Here is a 21,697-nt window from a genome sequence, read left to right as displayed (position 1 = left end):
TTTCGCACCGGAGAAAAGTTTTCACAGTTCCTATAACTATTGGCGGAAGTCTCCGCTTTTTGGCGTGGTTGCAGTGCATGGACCTGGGAAAGATTTTAGTTATATTTTAGTTATAATTACCTCCTACTTCAGAGTAGGGTCTAACCCAGCACAATAGGAACTACCAACTACAAGGGTACATCGAATTGGCCAAACGCATGCGAAACACCGGTACCCAGCATTTTTAAAAAGCCATGAACACACAGTTTATATATACTGTTCCCCAGGCTGAACCGTTTGTGCGCGCTCCAAAAAATAGACAAACAAATTATACTTTGGGCTTCGGGTGCAGGTCCAAGCATTCAAATATACACAAAAATATGTCAAAAATGACCGGCTTGGAAGTGTTTACTTAATAAGTGGACAGTTGGTTAAAAAATCTGATGTGTGTTAATATCTTTTGTCTTAAAAATTGAATTTATCTTGGCATAGTTGAATAACAAGAGTTCAGTACATGGAAAAGACATACAGTGAGTCTCAAACACCATTGTTTCCTCCTTCTTATATAAATCTCATTTGTTTAAAAGACCTCAGAAGAACAGGCGAATCTCAACATAACACCGACTGTTACGTAACAGTCGGGGTATACACCCCCAACATTTGCATATGCCAGCCCACGTTTCCAACATTATAAAAGGCATTAGACAAGGGCAGCCAGTATTAACGTCTGGATGTGCACAACCAAATCATCAGACTAGGTAAGCAAGCAAGAACAATAGTGAAAAATGGCAGATGGAGCAATAATAACTGACACGATCCATGATAACATGATATTTTTAGTGATATTTGTAAACTGTCTTTCTAAATGTTTCGTTAGCATGTTGCTAATGTACTGTTAAATGTGGTTAAAGTTACCATCGGTTATTACTGTATTCACGGAGACAAGAGTCGCCGCTATTTTCATTTTTAAACACTTGCCGTCTGTATAATTCATAAACACAACTTCATTCTTTATAAATCTCTCCAACAGTGTAGCATTAGCCGTTAGCCACGGAGCACTATCAAACTCATTCAAAATCAGAAGTAAACAATATAACAGTATACAATACTCACATAATCCGACGCATGCATGACAAACACTTTGTAAAGATCCATTTTGAGGGTTATATTAGCTGTGTAAACTTTGTTAAGGCACTGTTTAAGGCAAGCGCGAGCTCTGTGGGCGGAGAGCACGGGATTTAAAAGGGGCCGCAGCATAAAATCGGTGCGTTTATAATGATGCCCCAAAATAGGCAGTTAAAAAAATTAATAAAAAAAAATCTATGGGGTATTTTGAGCTGAAACTTCACATTCAGGGGACACCTTAGACTTATATTACATCTTTTAAAAACATAATCTAGGGCACCTTTAAAGTGACAGCAGTCACCTGACAATTGTGCCATCAATGTTAATCAAACAACAAAATACAAAGAGAAAATCACTCACAACTCCTAATTAATCTTTAATCTATTAATTTATTCTGTGAAAACCATGCAGTGCTATTTTACATTTGATTACTAAGATTTCTTTTGTAGGCTATATTACTTACAAACAGTAATGATAGACATTCATGAACAAATGAAAGCACTGTTTATTTCATTTGTCACAAGTCAGTTTGTTTTACATTGTTTCTTTGTTCATGTTCCTATACTGTATCAAATGTCTGTGCATTTACACTTGATGTTTTATATTCATCTCATTAAATGATATTTATTTGAAATTTCAGAAAGCAATGTTAATTCAGCTCTTAATTAGTTGAAGGAGAAAATGAGATGGAGTTTTTCACTCTACCACGGTGCTTCCGCCTACGTCACACGTGACCTTTCCGAACGTGATTACGTAATGTGCATCGCAGAGCAGTGCAAGACGAACATTTGTGGTTAAAAAGTGTATAATTTTTTTATTTTAATTTTGTACACTGCAAAATATGCTGTTCTTACTTAGAGTTTTTGTCTTGTTTCTAGTCAAAATATCTTAAAGTTCTTGAATCAAGAAGCATTTTCTTGACAAATAAAAAGTATTTTCTTGTTTTCAGGAAAATAAGTCAAAATTGAGTGAGTTTTTCCTTAAAACAAGCAAAATAATCTGCCAATGGGGTAAGCAAAATAATCTTATTTCAAACCAAAAATAAGATATATAATCTTGTTTTCAGTTTGGATTAAGATTATTTTGCTTACCCCATTGGCAGATTATTTTGCTTGTTTTAAGGAAAAACTCACTTAATTTTGACATATTTTTCCAAAAAACAAGAAAATAATTTTTACTTGTCAAGAAAATGCTTCTTGATCTAATACTTTTTAGATATTTGGACTGGAAACAAGACAAAAATTCTAAGTAAGAACAGCATTTTTTGTAGTGTAGAGCCCTATGAAGCTGAAACTGCATATTGGACCTTCAACCCGCTTGCAGCCTTTAAAGCCCACTGTATGGAGAAAAATCCTGGAATGTTTTCCTAAAAAACCATAATTTCTTTTCGACTGAAGAAAGAAAGACATAAACATCTTGGATGACATGGGGGTGAGTAAATTTTAATTTTTAAGGGAACTAATCTATTAATCAATGTGCATTTTTTGGGCCTGTTCAGTTCTTGCTAATATTAATACAATTAAATGTTTGAGTTTAAAGCATTTTTATTATTTTAAAATTCCACCATATAAGAAACATAAATCAGACGAAGACTTTAAGGATATTTTGTTTCTTTTGTACAATAAACAATTTTGAAACTGTGTTGGGTCACCATTTGATGCCCATTGTAAATCTGTACATTTGGGTCTTTATCCGGATACATTTATTTAAAAAAAAAAAAAAATTCTTTAAATAAAGGTTTAGTATTTATATCAAATGATCACAAAGAGCCATCAAAAGTTGTTTTAAACTGGATTTTTGTGTGATTTCTTTTTCTTTTCTTTTCTTTTTTTTTTTTAAAGAAAGACTCTACAATAGTGACCATAGCTAATATCTTTGACGCTCACACTACTGTACTCACAGAACGGTAAATTCTCTTCCAGTACTTGACATCCCGAGGTGACGGTTCTGTCAGAAAGAGAGCTCTTGCACAGGGATTGCATGGACACTGGGCAGGATGTCATGAAAGCATTGAAGCCTATATAATAAAAAGGCCCAAACACCCTTCTCAGTACAGGAAACCAGTCAAGATCCTCACAGAAATGCATTGAGGAGACCATACCTGTCAGTTCTGTATTGTGTATCTGTGTAATACAGTGACAGTGAACAGAATCAGCACTAATCATCTCCTGTTATTCACATGTTTGTATTATTAAGTGTTAAAAGGCAAAAGTGCCTCTTCATCATGCCTGAAGACACAAATTTAACATAACATAACAATGCCAGACTGATGTCCTTCATGTTATTCCTGCATGTTTTATCCAATTCTAAATTGATCTGAGATTCCCATAACATTCCATAAGCAAGAAATGAAAGCTTCTAAACAAAATACAAAAATCACAAATAATAACATTTCATTCACCTGACTCCTTTAATGACAGTTTCTCCTGTTCTTCACACTGAATATGAGCAGACTGCTTATAAAAATAGACAGCTGAGAAATGAAGCATGCCAGGATTTATTGCTGTGGTGAGCTGTCATCGCCTACACGAAACTCTACAAATATTCTGCAGGTGTATGAGGCTGCCCCAGCTCTCAGCTTTATATGTAACAGTCAGGGGACAAAGAAAAATCACCTGCCACTGGATGAGAAATTTCATTTTTTTAATACAAAGACCTCTGTTTTGTATTTAACATTTTGAGAAGTGTTTGTTTTTTTGTCAAATCAGATATGAAATTCAGAAGCCGAATAGTGATGTTTTTATCGGTTGCAGTTGCATTGAATTTTATACAGTAGTTCGGGTATGGAAAATGACACATTTTAGTTCAATATATACTATCAAGGATCTAACCTTAAAAGAAAAACATCATGTCATTTCCGAATACTCATGTGGTTTAAGACCTTTACTGACTTACTAGACTTTACTTACTTACTAACACAAAATGTTAGAAAAATAGTTCATTTGATGATGTTTTACATTTCAGTCAGAAGATATGAAATTTAAAAGGGACCTATTACGTCCCTTTTCACAAGATGTAATATAAGTCTCTGGTGTCCCCAAGAATGTGTCTGTGAAGTTTCAGCTCAAAATACCGCACAGATCATTTATTATAGCTTGTCAAATTTGCTCCCTATTTGTGTGTGAGCAAAAACATGCCCTTTTTGTGTGTGTTCCCTTTAAATGCAAATGAGCCCCCCTTTCCAGAAGAAGGGCAGGAGCTTTAACAGCTCGTGCTTCGGTTGCTCAACAACAACAAAGCTGGAGAATCTCACGCAGCCAAAATGAGGATTGTCAGTAACGGTGTTCAACTCAGGAAGAAGTTACAGCTTTTAGAATGAAACTGGAACGTTTCTGAACGGTTAGTGGATAAATGTTATGTAGTTGCTGTGGAGTTGATTCAACTCATCCACTAGCATGTGTCGTCATGTTAATCTTTTGTGCAAAACCCGTATGGACGCCCAGTATACATAGCGTACCCGTTTGCCAAACAGAGCCATACACACCAGGCTAACATTTATGATTGCTATCAAATGCTGTGAATGGTCTAATATTTTTCCAAAATATCGCTCGGACAGAAACGCTCCTTTTTTAGCAATCAAGCTTGCCAGTGTCAACTTGCAGGCTATCCAAGCTAACGAGACTCTAAGGCCCAATCCCAATTCTACCCCTTACCCCTTCCCCTTTCCCCTTCCCCTTTGTTTCGCGCGTTCACGTGAAGGGGTAGGGGTGTCCCAATTCTCATTTGGTTGAAGGGCCAGGTAGCCCTTCAAATGAAGATTTTTCGGGACCACACTTCAGACGAAGGGGTATGATAAATTTCCAACATGGCCGACCGAGCGAGCAGAGAGACCCATAAATGTAAGTATTTTCTTACGGTAAACAGTATTTTAGTAATAAATAATCACTTGTTTTATGTTGCCTTTAATCTTGTGTTCATGTATACGGTTATGTTCTCCGAAAAAAGATTTGTTAAAATCGCTATGAAAAAAGTTCGCTAATGTTTTTTACTTTATGATAGTTCCACAACATATTTTTTTATATTTTATTGAAACCCGCGTTGATTTGACAACATAAATTCAAATCCGGTGGCAGCTAACTTGTCTTTTTGCCGCATGCCTGATTAATGTATTGTTTTGTTGTGGTTACGTCCATAAATACGTGTACGTTACATGATATAAACAAAAAGTGCATTCAGTTTGCGTGCTTATTCATCAGTATTGTATGTAGGGACTCCTGAGGAAACACGCAGGCTCATACGTTTTCATGCAGAAAACGAGCAGCGTTTCTTGAAATCGAAATACACAGCAAAACAACTTTGGGAGTGAGTCATCTGTTAAACGTTTATGTTGCTATCGTTGCTACAGCTATCGATGGCATCTTAGAAGTGTGTGATAAACATCGGCACATCTATGACGTAGGAGCTAGCGACGACTTATGATGACGTGTAACGGTCTAGTAGTGGTGTCCCATTTCTTAGGGGAATATTTTCAGCCCTACCCCTTGACACTCTGTTTCAAGGGGCAAGGGGAAGGGGAAGGGGTATAAAATAGAATTGGGATTGGGCCTAAATAGTGTTCTGTGCTCATCTGTGCAGCCAACGACAGAACAGTTAGCATGCTTTGCTCGAACTTTGCCATGACGTTAGAACTGGTACACCGCTGTCACTTGCAAAAACAAAATGGCGGCACAGTGGATGGAAACATGCAGATTAAGGGGTGGTAATATACACGAACGATACCGGACAATACTACACAGGAAAAACAGGGTTTATATACACAGAGACATGAGGGGATGATTGGACACAGCTGAACGTGATTAAGATGATCAGTAACCATGGTGAGTGACTAGTGGCGGGAAATGGAACAACAACAACAAGTCCAGAATGAGTTCAAAACAGAGCGTACATGTAACACAGATTAAGGGGTGGTAATATTATATTAATTCCCCTTCCTACGTCACTAGGGGAGCAAAATCTGAGCGGCTTGTTTTTTCACATGCTTGCAGAGAAAGGCTTACCAAAACAAAGTTACTGGGTTGTACTTTTTCATATTTTCTGGGTTGGTAGATGCACCTGGGACCCGATTATAGCATGATTATAAGCAAGATTTTCATGATCCCTTTAAAGTGCCCTTATTATGGATTTTTGAAAATTACCTTTCATGTAGTGTGTAACATAGCTCTCAGTGAATGAAAACATCCTGCAAAGTTTTAAATCTGAAAGTGCGCCATATATAAAGTTATTGTCTCTCAAAAGTAAGAGTCGACTCTGAGTCAATTAAACGAGTCGTTTGTAAAACAAATCCCAAGCTGTTTCGTTGTGACGTCACAATGAAACATTAGCATATTGCCCGCCCACTTATTGCATGCACAGACGCCAAGGAAAATTCATTTTTTCCACAATACCACAGCAGTACAATCTTTTGTTGTGTTCCCGTCATTCTACTGGCGACTGCTTCTCAAACCTTGGGAAGTTTAACGCAGGGTTCACAAAACGCTTGGATCACTGCCCAGTTTATTTGGACCAGCTTGCTCCTCTGAATCTCAACCTGTAAGTATGATTAATAATTGATGTTTATATTTTCTAGCGATCGTTCAAAATTCGTAGTTTTGTATAACATACACCCTCATCCGTATGTCTCCTGCTAACCGGCTAACTCACGTTTCTGTAGTTCTGCTATTCAGATGTGGGTCCAATATTGTCTAAAAATGTGTCGATTAATGCAGCTTGTCTGTCTTATTACTTGGAGTAATGATCAAGGATGGAGCACGACTTTTGTTTACAGAGTGTAATGCATTATCAGCTATTCACGTTTGTGCTCGGCTAACGTGGGAGTTTACAACATATAGCTGAGGGCTCGGTTCGCTTACATAACTGTAAAACAAACAGTCTGCGTTTTTATTATTACAGTAGAGTGGAGCTCTATCTGTATTGTAATAGGATGTTCAGATGCTAGTCCATGCTAACTAGTGGAAGTATTCTCTCTCTAAACAGTAAACAACCATTGTAATAGCCATTTTTTACTTTGTTAATAGTTATGACGAAAAAGTCTGTGTACACACCTGGGCTAAATGTTTATGTTTAGAGGTTTTCAGCTTTGCTTGCCAATCTGATACAGTTCCCACAGTTGCACCTACATAAAATTATAACAGTGGCGCTGCTATCACATCTTATAAATAATGCAAACTAAGGTGACACTTACAATAAAGAAACATCCTACTCCAGTCATGTTGTTTCTGGTTGATCGACTACTTCAGACCCCCTACATTAAACCCTAAACATGCCTGATAGTTTTAACAAAAGCAAACGTGAGATTAAAAAAAAAAAAACACTGCTTCTACAAGTACTGAGCTCTTTTATCGAGTGTTGTGCAGTGCTGTACCAGGTGAGCCAGCAAGCAAGTTTACTACATCAGAAATGTCATTTACATATGGAGTTGATTATGTGATGCAAACCTTAAAATGTATTAGTTTACAAATATTGCCATATGGTAAAAGTGTTTTGAGGTCATAATAACATAGTAGTACTGTATATAATCTGCCCCTTTTAGCATGGTTTGTGTTCATTTCAGATGGAAACTGAAGTGAGTTGTATTTACAGTCACGTTTTTGGAGGTTTGCAAAAATCTAGGTAGAAACACATTTTTCCATTGAACCTATGTTGAATAATTCGCACACTGAGTTATAGTATTAAATTTATAACTATTTTTGGTCTGTCATTGAGAGAAAACAAGTCTTTGCAATAGAGGACATAGTTGCGAGGTGCACAGAATTAGCCATTTAGCTAAGCTAGGTAAAATAACAGTGGCTTTAATTTTTTTTTATCATACTTCTAAAGACATTTAGAGGGTAAAATGACCAAATGACTTTGTGCCAGCTCTTATCACTAACCTAGTGAGATAAACACTGTTCAAAACACTAATCAGCACCACCCAGCAGGACAGTCTTCTTCTGATTCATGACCTCAAATTGGAAAGTACGGAAACTGACTCATTGTTATAACGACACAGTTGGAGAAACAACTCTCGCTCTGTATAACAGGTTGAGACAGAACAGAGAGCTGGTGTACAGGTGCTGAACTGGGTGTTTCTTGTTATTGGAGGTGTTTTGATGGTGTTCAGAGGAGGAAGAACAGACAGACGCTTGACCGCATGGTGCTGCAGGGAGAACCGACACACCTGATTGGACAACACCAGAGATGAAACCATAGCAATGAAAGCTGGGAACAGTTATGTTGTGTGAATGTGTGTGTGTGTGTGTGTGTTCACCTCTCTCCACTGCTTGGTCTCCACGCCCTGAGTGTACAACACGCACACTGTGAAAAGAGACAAAAATAGCAAAAAATTAGTGCCAATGTTTGCTTACATACAAAAAATGCATAAAATTATATTATAAACAGTAATATTATGAACTATTATGAAAAGGAACATTTCAGATATGAAAATATATTATCATTTTGTGTGACGAACAGACAAAAAATTGTTATTTACTGAAAATATTGTCAATCTAGATATGCATCCATTCAAATATGATGCCTTAAAATGCAGCTCATCAGGGTTTACATCAGTGACGTCATTAACGGAAAATAGGGAGTCCGGTTCTGCGATGGTATTAGGAAAACAAATGGGTAACACTTTATTTTACGGTTCAGTTCTCACTTTTAACTAGCTTGCATATTACTAATATATTGGCTGTTTATTAGTACTTATAAAGCACATATTAATGCCTTATTCTGCATGACTATATTCTAAATCCCTTAATCCTACCCAATACCTAAACTTGAATACTACAGAAAGTTATTAAAAAGAAAATATTCAAAAGCAGTTTATTTGGGAGTTTAATAAGGCAAAAGTTGTAGTTAATAGTGTTACCAACAAATGGAATTCTGTTGCCAAATGCTTGAATCATTTCAATAATAACTGAAAAACAATAAATGTGGAAACATTACTTTTTCAATTAATTTCAATTTTTTTTAAATACCACCAAGAGAATGAATAATGTGTGCCTTTATGACATTTTATGGTGATCCCTATTCATTTTCATTATGGAGAAGCTGCTAATGCATTCTTCAGCATTTCTCTTTTGTGTTTAGCTGACAAAAGAACATCAAACGGTTTTAAAGTGCCCCTATTATGCTATTTTAAAGGTTCCTAATTTTGTTTTCCAGTGTCCTACAATAGGTTTACATTCATTCATTGACTCATTTCTCAAAAAGTCTGAAAATGGTTTGTTTGAAGATTCAGTCTCTCTAAACCTCTCCTTTCTGTGAGCCTACTCTGCTCTGATTGGTCAGATAGCTCAGTCTGTTGTGATTGGTCGACTCTGCTCTGATTGGTCTATTGTGATTGGTCTACTCTGCTCTGATTGGTCAGATGGCCCAGTCTGTTGTGATTGGTCGACCGCTTACAGTGCGTGTCAGAAATCAAACGCCCATTATCATATCTGAATTTCAGATCTCAGCGCTTGATACACAGTGATACAAACGGTAACAATGGCGTTGTTTCTTTCCTTATCAACTCCAGCGCGAGTCTCATCCTCTGGAAGTGCAGCAAAGCGGATTTGCAGTGCAGAAAACAGAGTCTTCCAGGCTCAGCTACAACTACAGTGTTTGAGGATCAAAGTAGATGTTTTTCAGGGTAGCCAATGAAGACCATAGACTGGCATTATACAAATCTGTTCAGAATCAAATCTTTCTTTTAGGAAACTTTCATCTTTTAAACTTTTGCAGACCTTTTACATTCACAAACAGCTATATTACACACTGCCTGAAAGGTAATATCCGAAAAAGCATAATAGGGGCACTTTAAAATGTTGTGAAGGTGGCTACATTTTCATTTTTGGGAGAACTATTCCTTTCTCGTCACTCCCTGTCTACCACTCCAGCAGATGAGAACTTGCTGCCATTGCACATTTGGGTTCATGATTCATTCAGGTTCGTCGGAGACGCGCAGAGCGTTGCAGATGAGAAGAACTCATCAGAATCACACTGATTTTTGATGAGAGGAGAAAGACAGGAGATTACAGAGAAAACGAGTGGGGCTCACTAATTAATGCAGAATAAAATGAAAAGACAAAAGTCTTCCATTGGCTGTACTCACATGGATCGGATTTGGAGAACGTGTCTCTGTCTAAAAGATTCCTGCAGAGAAAGAAAAAAAAAAACAAGATCAGTATAATTCTGACAGCATGATTAATCGCTATCAGTGACACACTGACATCTGAAGCTTTACTGAAGAGGCTTTTTGACAATTTCATTAAATTGTATTATTAGAATTCCACAAAAGCAGATATCAGGATGACGTTTCAAGATGACACTCAAAATGTTGACTGTAGGCTCCCTTAAAAATACTAATGGCATTCTCACATTTTTAAACCTCAGCAAAAAAAACATCACATTTGTCATTTGAACTACTGTAGCAGTGAAATCGCAGCTCAAAAACATAGTTTTACTTTCAACATGTAAACAGGTAAACACAAATACAAACTATAAACACTGGAAACAATATATTTTTCTTTTCTGAACACGTTGTGTTCTTGCTGCATGCTATACAGTATTATTAATGATAACTAAAACTAAAACTAATAAAAACATTTTATCAATAAATAAATAAAGCTGAAATAAATTATTGTTATATGTTGCCTAATAGAAATGTTGCCTTGGTAACTGACTGAAATAACTGTACTAAAATGGAACTAAAATGAAAACCACAACTGAAATAAAAATAAATTGAACCTAAATAGTAATATTTAAAAACAAAAAAAAAAAAAAAAAAAAATGAGAAATGCACATTACATATTAATACAAATTAAACTAAAATAAAAACTAAACATATATAAAAACTAATCCAAAATATTAACAAAACTATAATACCATATATACTAAAATACAACTGTTGTCCACTCAATCCAACAGCCAAGATTACTAACCACCGAAGTATGCAAATAAGAAGAGGTTTGCAAAGTTTACAATCTTGAAACCCAGAAAAATGTATAAATATAGAGATTCTCTTCACAAATGTTTCTCTTATTCCATGTAACATTAATTCATCCAGACACTTGATACTCTCACATACTCCCACACCTGAGACTGGACTACACTCTAGAGACCAGACAAGAGTTTTGCAGTGAATGTGTACAGTACTATGTGGGTTTTTAGTAGATTTTTGGAACTGTGGTAGATTGTTAAAACTGTTTCTAAATGCAGCAGATCTTCGTGTACATCCTACCTAGACTATTGATAACCAACCATAATAATCAGTTAACATATGTTCTTTTGTTGCTAAGGTGTTTGCTCTCTGTCAGGGCAGATTTTACTTCTTTTTTTTTTTCTTTTCAAAATAAGCATATTCTATGTCGAGATAGCTCAGAAAGGGATATTTCATCCAGAAATTAAAATTCTGTTTTTGATTAATCACTCATGTTATTCTGTATGACTATCTACACAAAAGTAGATATTTTGAAATACGTTCCTGCTTTTTTCCCCCATATAACAGGAAATTAACAAAAAGGACCAAAACAGGACCATAAAAGTATCATGAAGGTAGTCCCTTGTAGCTTGAAAATTTTCCTTTTATGTACCAAATCATATTTAACAGCAGCAATTAAGTAAGAAATGGATGCTTATTGCGGTGTGAAGTGATTTTCAGTTTTTCCCTTGTTGTTTGTTTCACATTAACACAATGCTGTAACATGTAGTCAGTTTTGGTTTAGTTTTCTCTTGTGTTCTGTTCCTGTTTTGCCTGCCTTAAGCCCAAAGTATACTTTTCACACTGTCCGTGTGACGTAATTTTCATCAATGGGGGGTCGTTGATGCCCACACCTCGTCCACGTGTAGCCCAACTTTTGTGACGTGTGCGTAAAACAGCACATGTGCAAGTGAATTGAGCGCTTGAAAACAAAGTCCCCTAGATAGTGCACATTGGCCAAACATGTCTTTCCGTGTCCGTGCTAACGGACAAAGGAGTATACTTTGAAAGTCTTGGGTTCTCAACTATGCGCGAGATGGAGCGGAACGCGGAAAATTAAGTATACCTGGTCCTTTATTTCTCTAGTTAGTTTCCCTTGTTGTTAATCAGTTCCCACACCTGTTCCATTTTATCCTTGATTATACTCCCCATGTATTTAAGCCCTATATGTTTCTCCTATGCAGTAGAAAGGACACTATGGAAGAAGGGAGGTTAGTATGTAGAGAATACATCATATAGACTTATCGAACGGGAAGGACCACACATGGAAGAAAGTTCTTGTGGTAGGTAAAAAAGGGAGCTGAAAAGGGAAGAGCTCTACAGACAGAGTGACTGGTGGCAGAGCGAGTGGAGAACGCATCATATGGGATTTCCACTAGGAAATCAGCACATATGGAGCACTTAGCCCAATTACTTGGGCTCACCTGAAAAGGGGTATACGATGACAAATTCCTCCACTGAATTTGGCTACTGATGGGTGCTGAAGTTTAGAAACATGTCCAGGGTTCATCGAACAGTTTATAAATTACATCGATCAAAAAAGTGGGACGTTATCACCTCAGGGAGGGAAAAGGCGCTCAGAGCGTCTGAAGCCCTCCGTGTGGTCCAAGTACACATGAAGGGCTCATATCAGGCACAGCAGCGATAAGGCTGGGTCTGCCTCGTCATGAGGAAGCACTTGCAGGCTCACCACCTGATCCCTAAAAGGGAGAGTGGGAACCTTGGGCAAGTGGCCCGGCCAGGGTCTCAGGATTCTGTGAGAGTATGCTGGCCGAACTCCAGGCACGTTTCACTGACAACCTCTCTTGATGGAAGTGAGCGCAGTCAGAAGGGCCATTTTCAATGAGAGCGTACTTGACACAACTGACTCTAGGGGCTCAACAGAGGCTCTCAGTAGGCCCAGCAAGTCTACAGAGAGGTCCCAGGAGGAAATAAGGTGCAGCAACCTGGTTTTTCACAAAGGTCTCCAACCCATGTAATGACCAGGCTCAAGGCTGCTTAGCATCAATGTGGAGCCAGCCTCTGGCTAAAGAATGCAAAGGTAGCACTTCCTTTTCCTTAGAGGACTTAACTTCCTGGTGTCTCTTGAAAAACCTGATAACATATACTTTAAAGGTGGAGGGGAGAGGTGGAGGTGTGCTCTTCTGCAGGAAGGAAGCACTGATCCAACTGCACATCTCTGTAGGTCTTCCCTTGGGAAGAACGCCAATTCGTGATCAGATGCCACTATTCAGCGTAGATGACAGTCCACTTAGGTCTTCTGCATCCTAAACAAGGGCCAGTCATGGAGGTTCCAGAGGTCTGGGCATGGGTGCCAAACTGTGCTCTGCCCCTGAGAAAAAGGTGCTCCTTGGAACTTGCCAGGAAGGGGCTGTCCCAAATTGCATGAGCTACAAGAACCAAGTCTGTGTGGGCCAGTATGGGGTAACCATCAAGACCTGTTCTTGGTCCTCCCCTGGGAAATACATATTTGCAAAGGCCCCAGGGCCAGCTGTGTGCCAGCGAGTCTGTGGCGAGTGGAACTTTGGACACGGAATACCACGGTGGGCAATGGGAGGATTCCTGGTAAGCAAAAATACCACCTGTGCTTCGCCGAATCAACTCCAAATCAGCTGGACCACCTGGGGATGGAGTCTCCACTCTCCTTTAAGCATTACTTGTCACGAGAGCATGTCCACTGCGTGATTGATTTCGCCTGGGATATGAGTGGCCTGCAGTGACTTCATTCACTTCACTGAGGAGGAGATGGTGGGCGTCAGCCTTGGCGATTTATAAGCCATTGTTGCTGTGTCGTTGGACTCACCCTCCAATGCTGCGATTGACAAATCATCCTCATCTTAAGCACTGAATGAGAAATTAGGTTCACCCACAGGGAACTACCTAACTCATCGATGAACTCAACCAGGAAAGACAAGTTTTGAAGTCGATTGGGAGAGTAAGAAGTCTGACATTTCTTTTTATGAAGATTTGATCTCTGTTTTTGGGTTAGGTAGTTAGGGTAACGAATTGTATTTTATTTTATTTTTCTTTCTTTTTTTTTGTTTGTTTCTTTAGGTAAGGTAGAGGACTAAAACTAAACTTTGTTTGTTCTTTTGGCCTTGTCGACTCCCGAACCAAAACTCCCAATAAATTGTTATGGTTTCGGAAATTTTTGCCCATGCAAGTCCTTTCATGCTTGCGCCTTTTCTGGCCGTAACAGTGCTGAGGAATGGAAGGTCCGTAGGGACTCACCCAGTGGAAATGCTTCCATTGGTACCCTCACATCACTCTCAGTGCTTGCTGCCAAGGCCTTGTGCACTGTAGCAGAAGGAGGAGGAGCAACTGAGGTGACTTTCTGCTTAGAAAAGTAGGAAAGCTGGACTGCCACGTTCCCATATTCACACTCTCGCAATGAATGCATGTCCCATCCATAAAAGATGCTCAGCATGGGCATGGCCCAAACTGGTCTGATGGAGACAGGTGTCGACCGCATCCAGAAATACACGGGTGAAAAAAAGTCTTTAAAAAGATGTTCTTCATCTGTGTTTGCTCTTTTAGAGAAAATTTCTCTTTTATAGAGAAACACTCTTTTGGAAATTTCTCTTTCTAGTTGCTCGTTGAAGCGTCCAGGGGATCTCTCTTGCACTTATCGATTACAATTACTTATTGAGGCTCCCAAGTGCGACCCCCAGTGTCATCACATCGACACAATATCAAAGTGACTGACAGATAGGGGATAAATTATCTGTGGGGTAATGTGAGCTAAAAAAAGCTTCACAGACACATTCTGGGGACACCCGGACTTATATTAGGCTACATCTTTAAAAAGGGGCATAATAGGTCCCCTTTAAGAATGGTTCTTATTATTAGCAATGTTGAAAACTGTTTTTGCTGCTTTTTTTTCCTTTGATGAATGGAAATAAAACTTAATAAAATAAAGTATTAATAAAAGTATTGATTTTTTTAAAATCTAACTTCTGAATGGTAATGTATCATGGTTTCCACAAAAATATTAAGCAGCACAACAGTTTTCAACATTGATAATGATAATAATAATAATAATAATAATAATAATAATATAAAATAATAAATAAAAATAATGTTTCTTGAGCAGCAAAATCAGCATATTAGAATGATTTCTGTCATGTGACGCTGGGCTAATGATGCTGAAAATTCAGCTTTGCATCACAGGTAATAAATTATATGTTAATTACATATTCAAATAGAAAACAGTTATTTTAAAATGCAATCATATTTCACAGTATTAATGTTTTCACTGTATATTTGATCAAATAAAGCAGACTTGGTGAGCAGTCAAAAACATTAAAAATATATTTTCTCTGAACACAGATATTAATTCCATAGCTATAGTTTCACTTCTGTTGATATGAGCTATGAGGACGATGGCTCTCCCTCACTCCCAGTGGCACAACTGTCATCACATTTCAACGTCTAAATCAGAGATGGCATTTCTATTATGAGGATTACACACACACATACACACACACACACACACACACAGGATGGACTCAGGCAGAATAGATGATCAGAGGGAAATGTGTGCTTTTGGTATCACTAACAAAGCAGCTGTGATTATAGGTTCTTTCGGCATTCGTCTGGAAAGGTCCTCACCGTACATGTTTCTGCTTCACCTCATCTTCACATCTACAGGAATCTCTCAGTTCATAATCCTTTCATCTACCTAAATCAACCATGTTTATACCCACCGCAGATGATAATTAGCATGTTGGAGTCATCAGGAATACAGGAACTGACAGAAGACAGCAGCAGAAAAATCTCACTGCTTGTACTCTCAGTAATTTAGTGTTTCATTTGAATACACTTTTTGCAATTTATCTTTTTACAGTACACTCTGAATTGTGATTGGTCTTGCACATATTTACCATTCATAGCTGCTTTTACACTGCACAGTTTCTGTAGCAGACTCACTTGTTGTTGAAATAATGGTATTTTTCATTCATGAAGTATTTTGATTGTCAAATTTTCTGAATTAATAAATCAAAAAATAATTGTAATAGATAAAAAATAAAATACAAATGGTTAAAACAACTGTAATAAAATATTTTTATTATTAAAATATGGAAAAATAATATTTAATAATATCATAAAACATGATCAACACTCATATTTAGATGGTGTACAGGGTCGTACAAACCATCAGGGTAACACATGACAGTAAAATGATGCAATAAACTTTAACTAAATAGCATAAAATGTAATACAAAATACTAATGTACATTATTGATAACAAAAATAAGAGGAACCAAAACTATTTATAAAAAAAATGTGATGTGTAACGCAGGGACTTCTGGGAATGTCCTTTTACTTTTTTTTTTTTTATAGTAAATTATATCGTAATTCATAGTTTTTACTTGCAAAAAGCATAAATTTGACAGTATTTTACAGTGAAATTACATATAATTTAATGTTGATCAATTTACAGTTCCCTTTTTTGAAGTGGAACGAGAGGCTGTGTCTTGGATTGATGCTATGGGGAACACCATCAGTGTGACCGGTGTCTGAAGCACATGTGTACACACGACAATTTCATTGTCTGTAGGAAAGTTTTTCCCTTGTCGGACTTCTCCTGCCAGCTCTGTTGCTTTCAAGTTGGTTGAGGAAGTCATTTTGTGGCTGCTTCCGAACTTCTGAACTTCTTCAGACAATGAAGTTGATGAAGTACATTGCAGGAACCCTCTTATACTCACAGCCACTCAAGTGATGGCATCATGGACTGTCATCGGCCAATGAAATTGTTGTGTGTACACACATGCTTCAGACACTGATCACACTGATAGTGTTCCCCATAGCGTCAATCCAAGATGCAGTGTCTCCTTCCCTTTTCAGGGAACCATGGTTACAGTCGTAAACTAATATAACATATTTTTTACAGTATTTTTGTGTTAAAAAAATTACAAACTTTTTTAGAGTGTAGTTTGTGTGTGTGTGTGTGTGTGTGTGTGTGTGTGTGTGTGTGTGTGTGTGTGTTTGTTTGTTTGTTTTTGCTATGCCATTTTGGTACAGTTTTCATCCTATGTGTTGATTCTCATGCAACACCTGAAAACAAGCATCTCTGATGCAGCATTTCATTTACACAGAACCAAATCTAATCTTACTAAAAACTTTAACATGATTCTTTAGTAATATCCTTCAGGAAATGCCAAACTATTTTTCTTCTTTTCATTCACTCTGGATTTCTAATATGGAAATGAATCTGCCCTGCTCTTTCATAAAAGGTTGCTCAGAGGCCAAATGTCAGCAACGTTATTACTTTCCTCGCATGCAGAATGAACACAGATGACAGATAAGGTTTGGCAAAACATTTAGAGATCTGCATTACTATATTTATTCTGAATTCATCATCATCCATAACACACATCCCTGTTTATGCCCAGAATATTTAACATGAAAATATGAAATGCTCATGGCGTTTCCCATTAACACCATATACACAGTGATTTGCTGCAACAAAGCAACCAGAAGTCTTTTATTTTCAACGAGAGTTGATGATTTGAGGTAAGATGAGTGACAACAAAGGTTGGCAATGCAACAAAGTTGAGCAGAGCATAAAATGTATGCAAATGACATTTGAGTATAGCAACTCCAATGCAGACAGCGATTTTCATGTGATCCGCTCCCTGATACTGTTAGACACAAAAACTGGATCATGACAAATCAGTGTCCGAATAAAGAAAAAGAAAAATAGATTTTAAAACATGTGGCAAGTTATTAGAAATGCACTCTTTGCATTCATGCTGGGTTCCTATGGTGGTGAAAAACTTACAGCATAAATATACAGTATATATCAAAGTCAAAATCTGCTACAGGGTTATAATGGAACAAAAAAGTTTTAAAAAGTGATTTTTCACTATTATTTACAACAGGATCTGAATTTTCATGGTTTTAAATAAAAGATTTTTGTTATAATCAACTTTGTGCATCAAAACCACTTTTCTGGTAAAAAAAACAAAAAAAAAAAAAAAAAAAACCTCGATTTTCAAAAGTCAATGAATTTGCGACAGCTGAATGTAACATTCTTGACAAGCCAAACATGTCAGTCTATTATAATTACCCAAAAATCAAACATAGTTCACCCCTCGTGCACGTTATCACGTCCGTCAAAAACTTAAAACGTCAAAAACGGTTGGAATATTATAAATAAAAACATTGACATAGCACACTCATGGGCATCAGTCACTTCACTGAATACTTGCTGGCTAAGAAATAACTAATTATTATCTTACGATTTTTAGATTGACATTTTGTTGAATTTGTTATCAAGTGTCCGATCAAGTGACACTGCAAGCGCTCGCACAAAAGAGGGATGGTTACTTCAACCTGGAGACTAAAAAAACAACCCGTGGTGAAAACATTTAAACAAATTTTCAAATAGGTGCTATGATTATTTATAAATCGCATATTTGAGGTGTAAAAAACTACATTGTCACCTAAAAAAAACTCTTAAAACTACATTCTATGACACAATAAGTGTAGTATTTGTAAAATTATAGTTGGTTTGCACAAAATGTGAAATGGTTTTCGTGTGATATATTTGTAGAATATCGTATGGCTGGAAAAGGCACCAGCTTTTGTATAAATATATGAAATTTATATATGAACGCAATATAAATGCAACTTTAATCAAGTGTTTACATGAAAACAACTCCAATTTCAACACATTTGAAAGAGATATGAAGAGATTTCAAAAGACAATTTAAAGGATTCTGATAACAATGTGTGAAACGTTGTCCAAAGAGCCCATCGAAAAAGCATGAAGCAGGTGTGGATGATTATGTTCATAAATTGCACTCTTTGCTTGGTGAGTTTAATTTCAATTACTCATCCACTTTTCAACATCCCAAAATTTAATTAACTTTAAGTATTGTCCTCTGCATATCAAAGAGCAAATAATCAGCCTGATCTTCTCCGTCACGCTTGTTGAAAGACACTGCGAGTGCTCACACAAAAGAGCAGGAGCCTTTTAGAAAATAACCAAACAAAACCCTCCGCCTGCTTTGCTGAAACTATACACCTCTCGCTAATAATATCTAGCACTGAAAACATCACTAAAGCATTCAAGATCATGTAAAATACATTTTTAAGTAGCACCTCGCAAGGATGAACAGCTATTCTATAATCAGGATGCCTCAGCATGAGTACCTGCCATTCTTCATTAATTACTCTATGGCAGAAAGTGCCATCATTAAACTCCATTCATGTCCTTCACATCACACCTATTGAAAATCAGAATATCTTGTCCAAAGCTCAGCAAAGGTTCCTTTCTCTGTCTCCAGGCTCTGAGGAATCCTACTGGAGGTTTAATTATAGCCCTCAAGAGCAGTGAGATGAAGCTGAATGCGTTATGAGTGCAGCTCTGAAAACCTGTCTCGAGAGCAGGGAACCAGTCCACCGTGTTTCCTTCTTTTACACATATCCGTGTCTATCCATCCTACATTGGTGAAATTTATATATCCCAGTTCGATACTCGGTGACCCTGAGAAATGTGCTGTTGAGGTCAACAAAGAATTCATTAAAGATTAATCAAAAATCTTGTTTCATTTTGGAAAGGTTATATGAGAGCTGTACGGATGGGCACGGACTACTTGGACACGTCTGGAATACCAGAATTATGAGTTCCTGTCGCAATGGAAACGATTGTACTGTTGAGTGTGACACGGTGTGATCATATCACAGACGAATAAAGGTTAAGCAGGTTTTTGTGACTTTAAAGATCAATAAACAGCTTCCTTTCTGTGGTAATGTGAAGGAAAGCATGTGCTAAAGGGATATTCAGCATAATTTTCAACCTAAAATCTATATGGTTGTAATGATACAAACAATAGAGATAATACTGTAAATACCTGTATTGTAGCCTACTGACAGTCTGGGTTTTTTTTTTTTTTTTGTCGCATGCACTTTTAGGTTTATGATCAAAAACTTACAGTGTTGGACTTGAACAGTGGCTGGGTTAAAATAACTCAACTGCTAACACCACACTGAGTAAATATTGGGCAGAACACATTTAAACTAACCTAGGTGTTGGGTGACTGGGTTGCTCATTTTTTAAAAGAAATTTTATTCAGCAAGGATGCATTAAATAAATCACAAGTGAAGACATTTGTAATTTTAAAAAAAGTTTACAAAATAAATAAATGCTGTTCTTCAAACTTTCTGTTCATCACACAATACTGACAAAAACAACAATGCTTCAACACTTTGCACATTACCAGCATATGATTTCTGAAGGAATAATGATGCTGAAAATTCAGCTTTGCTATTACAGAAAAAAAAAAAAAAAAAGTTAAACATATTAAAATATAAAACAGTTGTTTTAAATTTATCAATATTTCATAATATTACTGTTTTGACAGTATTTTTGATCAAATAAATGCAGCCTTGGTGATACTTTTTTCAAAAACTACAAAAAAATTCCTAATGGTTTTGTATAGTTGCAGGTTCTGCTGCGGGTGTGAAACACTAATCAATGAAGTAACTGTTTTTATGGAATTTGGGATAAAATCATACTGAATTTGGGAAAAAACTACATAGGTGTCATGATTTCAATTAATTAGAATGCTTTTTGACCAATGAAATGGAAATCAGAAAAATTTCAGAAAATTACAATGGAAAAATATAGCTGCGAGCAGCAGTTATCGGGGTTCAAGCACATTAAGGCCTTTGAGGACATGCGTAAAAGGGTATTATGTTTTATTTAGCGAGCCTGTAACTATCTCGATCATAGATAGAAAAGACTATTTACAGCCAAAACAGTCAATTTACTAAGGAAATATATGTTTTAAAGCTTATTAACAGTTACCGAGATTGAGCCAAAAACCTAGAACTAGTTCGCCAAAGTTTGTTTTTGAAATAATCTCTAATATTTAATGAACAGCGGCGGTCCTAGAGGCAAATTTGCTTAGAATGAGGAGTTCTACCATATGGTATGAAAAACGTGAAGGCGCCTCCTGGAGGCTGATTTCTTTTTCAGATTTCTCACAGGCCTCTAGCGCCGTGAGTCAAACAGGCACAGTGAGTTTCATTCCAATCGGCCTCCATTAAACTTGTCTGACAGCTGCTTGAAATTCATTGGCCGACGGTGGCTGAGTTTTTTGAGATACGTGAATGTCTTCATAGACAATCACAGCACCTTGGACAAAGACACTGCATGCCAGTTTTCAAGTCAGTTGGACTGACTGTTGCATAGCTATAGCTATTTTCGTGTTTTGACAATTAGACTCCAGAGAATCATTCTGCACTGGTTTGGTTCCGATTGGGCGGTTTAGCTGTTATGAACCATTACGTACGTTTCACCACTGTATCGCCACCATCAGGCTAATTGGGGCACACATTGGTGACGTTGTAGATGGTGTGAGTACTGCCGATCCTCAAAGTTTCAAGTCTCTACAACTTACGGTTTGGTCTGCCCGATCACTTCCTTGGAAATTCTAAAGCCCAGAAAACACCAAGCAGCGCCTGGGTGCAAAGTTGCCCTGACACACCAAACCAACCCTTGACAGCTGACGGCCAAGTAGCACGTCCCTTCTGCGCCTGCGTAAGAAGAAATACCTTTCCGTACCAGCAGGTGGCAGTAGCTGAACAGCCAATCAGAATGATCAGATGGCCCGGCTGACTGATGAGCTTCGATTCAAC

General features: G+C 37.3%; 1 protein-coding gene across 1 annotated transcript in view; it reads right to left on the bottom strand.

Annotated features, from left to right (window-relative positions):
• Nucleotides 1-21,697, bottom strand: part of cpne5b (copine Vb) — a 210,561-nt gene that overhangs the window by 146,357 nt on the left and 42,507 nt on the right. Inside the window, 2 exon segments of the mRNA XM_048173479.1 lie at nucleotides 8,351-8,397; nucleotides 10,181-10,221. Of these exon segments, the coding sequence (XP_048029436.1) occupies nucleotides 8,351-8,397; nucleotides 10,181-10,221 (88 nt within the window).

This window comes from Megalobrama amblycephala, linkage group LG21 (genome assembly GCF_018812025.1).
Source record: "Megalobrama amblycephala isolate DHTTF-2021 linkage group LG21, ASM1881202v1, whole genome shotgun sequence".
Classification (NCBI taxonomy): Eukaryota; Metazoa; Chordata; class Actinopteri; order Cypriniformes; family Xenocyprididae; genus Megalobrama; species Megalobrama amblycephala.
The sequence above is the reverse complement of the archived record's forward strand: the minus strand, read 5'-3'. Positions and strand labels throughout refer to the sequence as shown.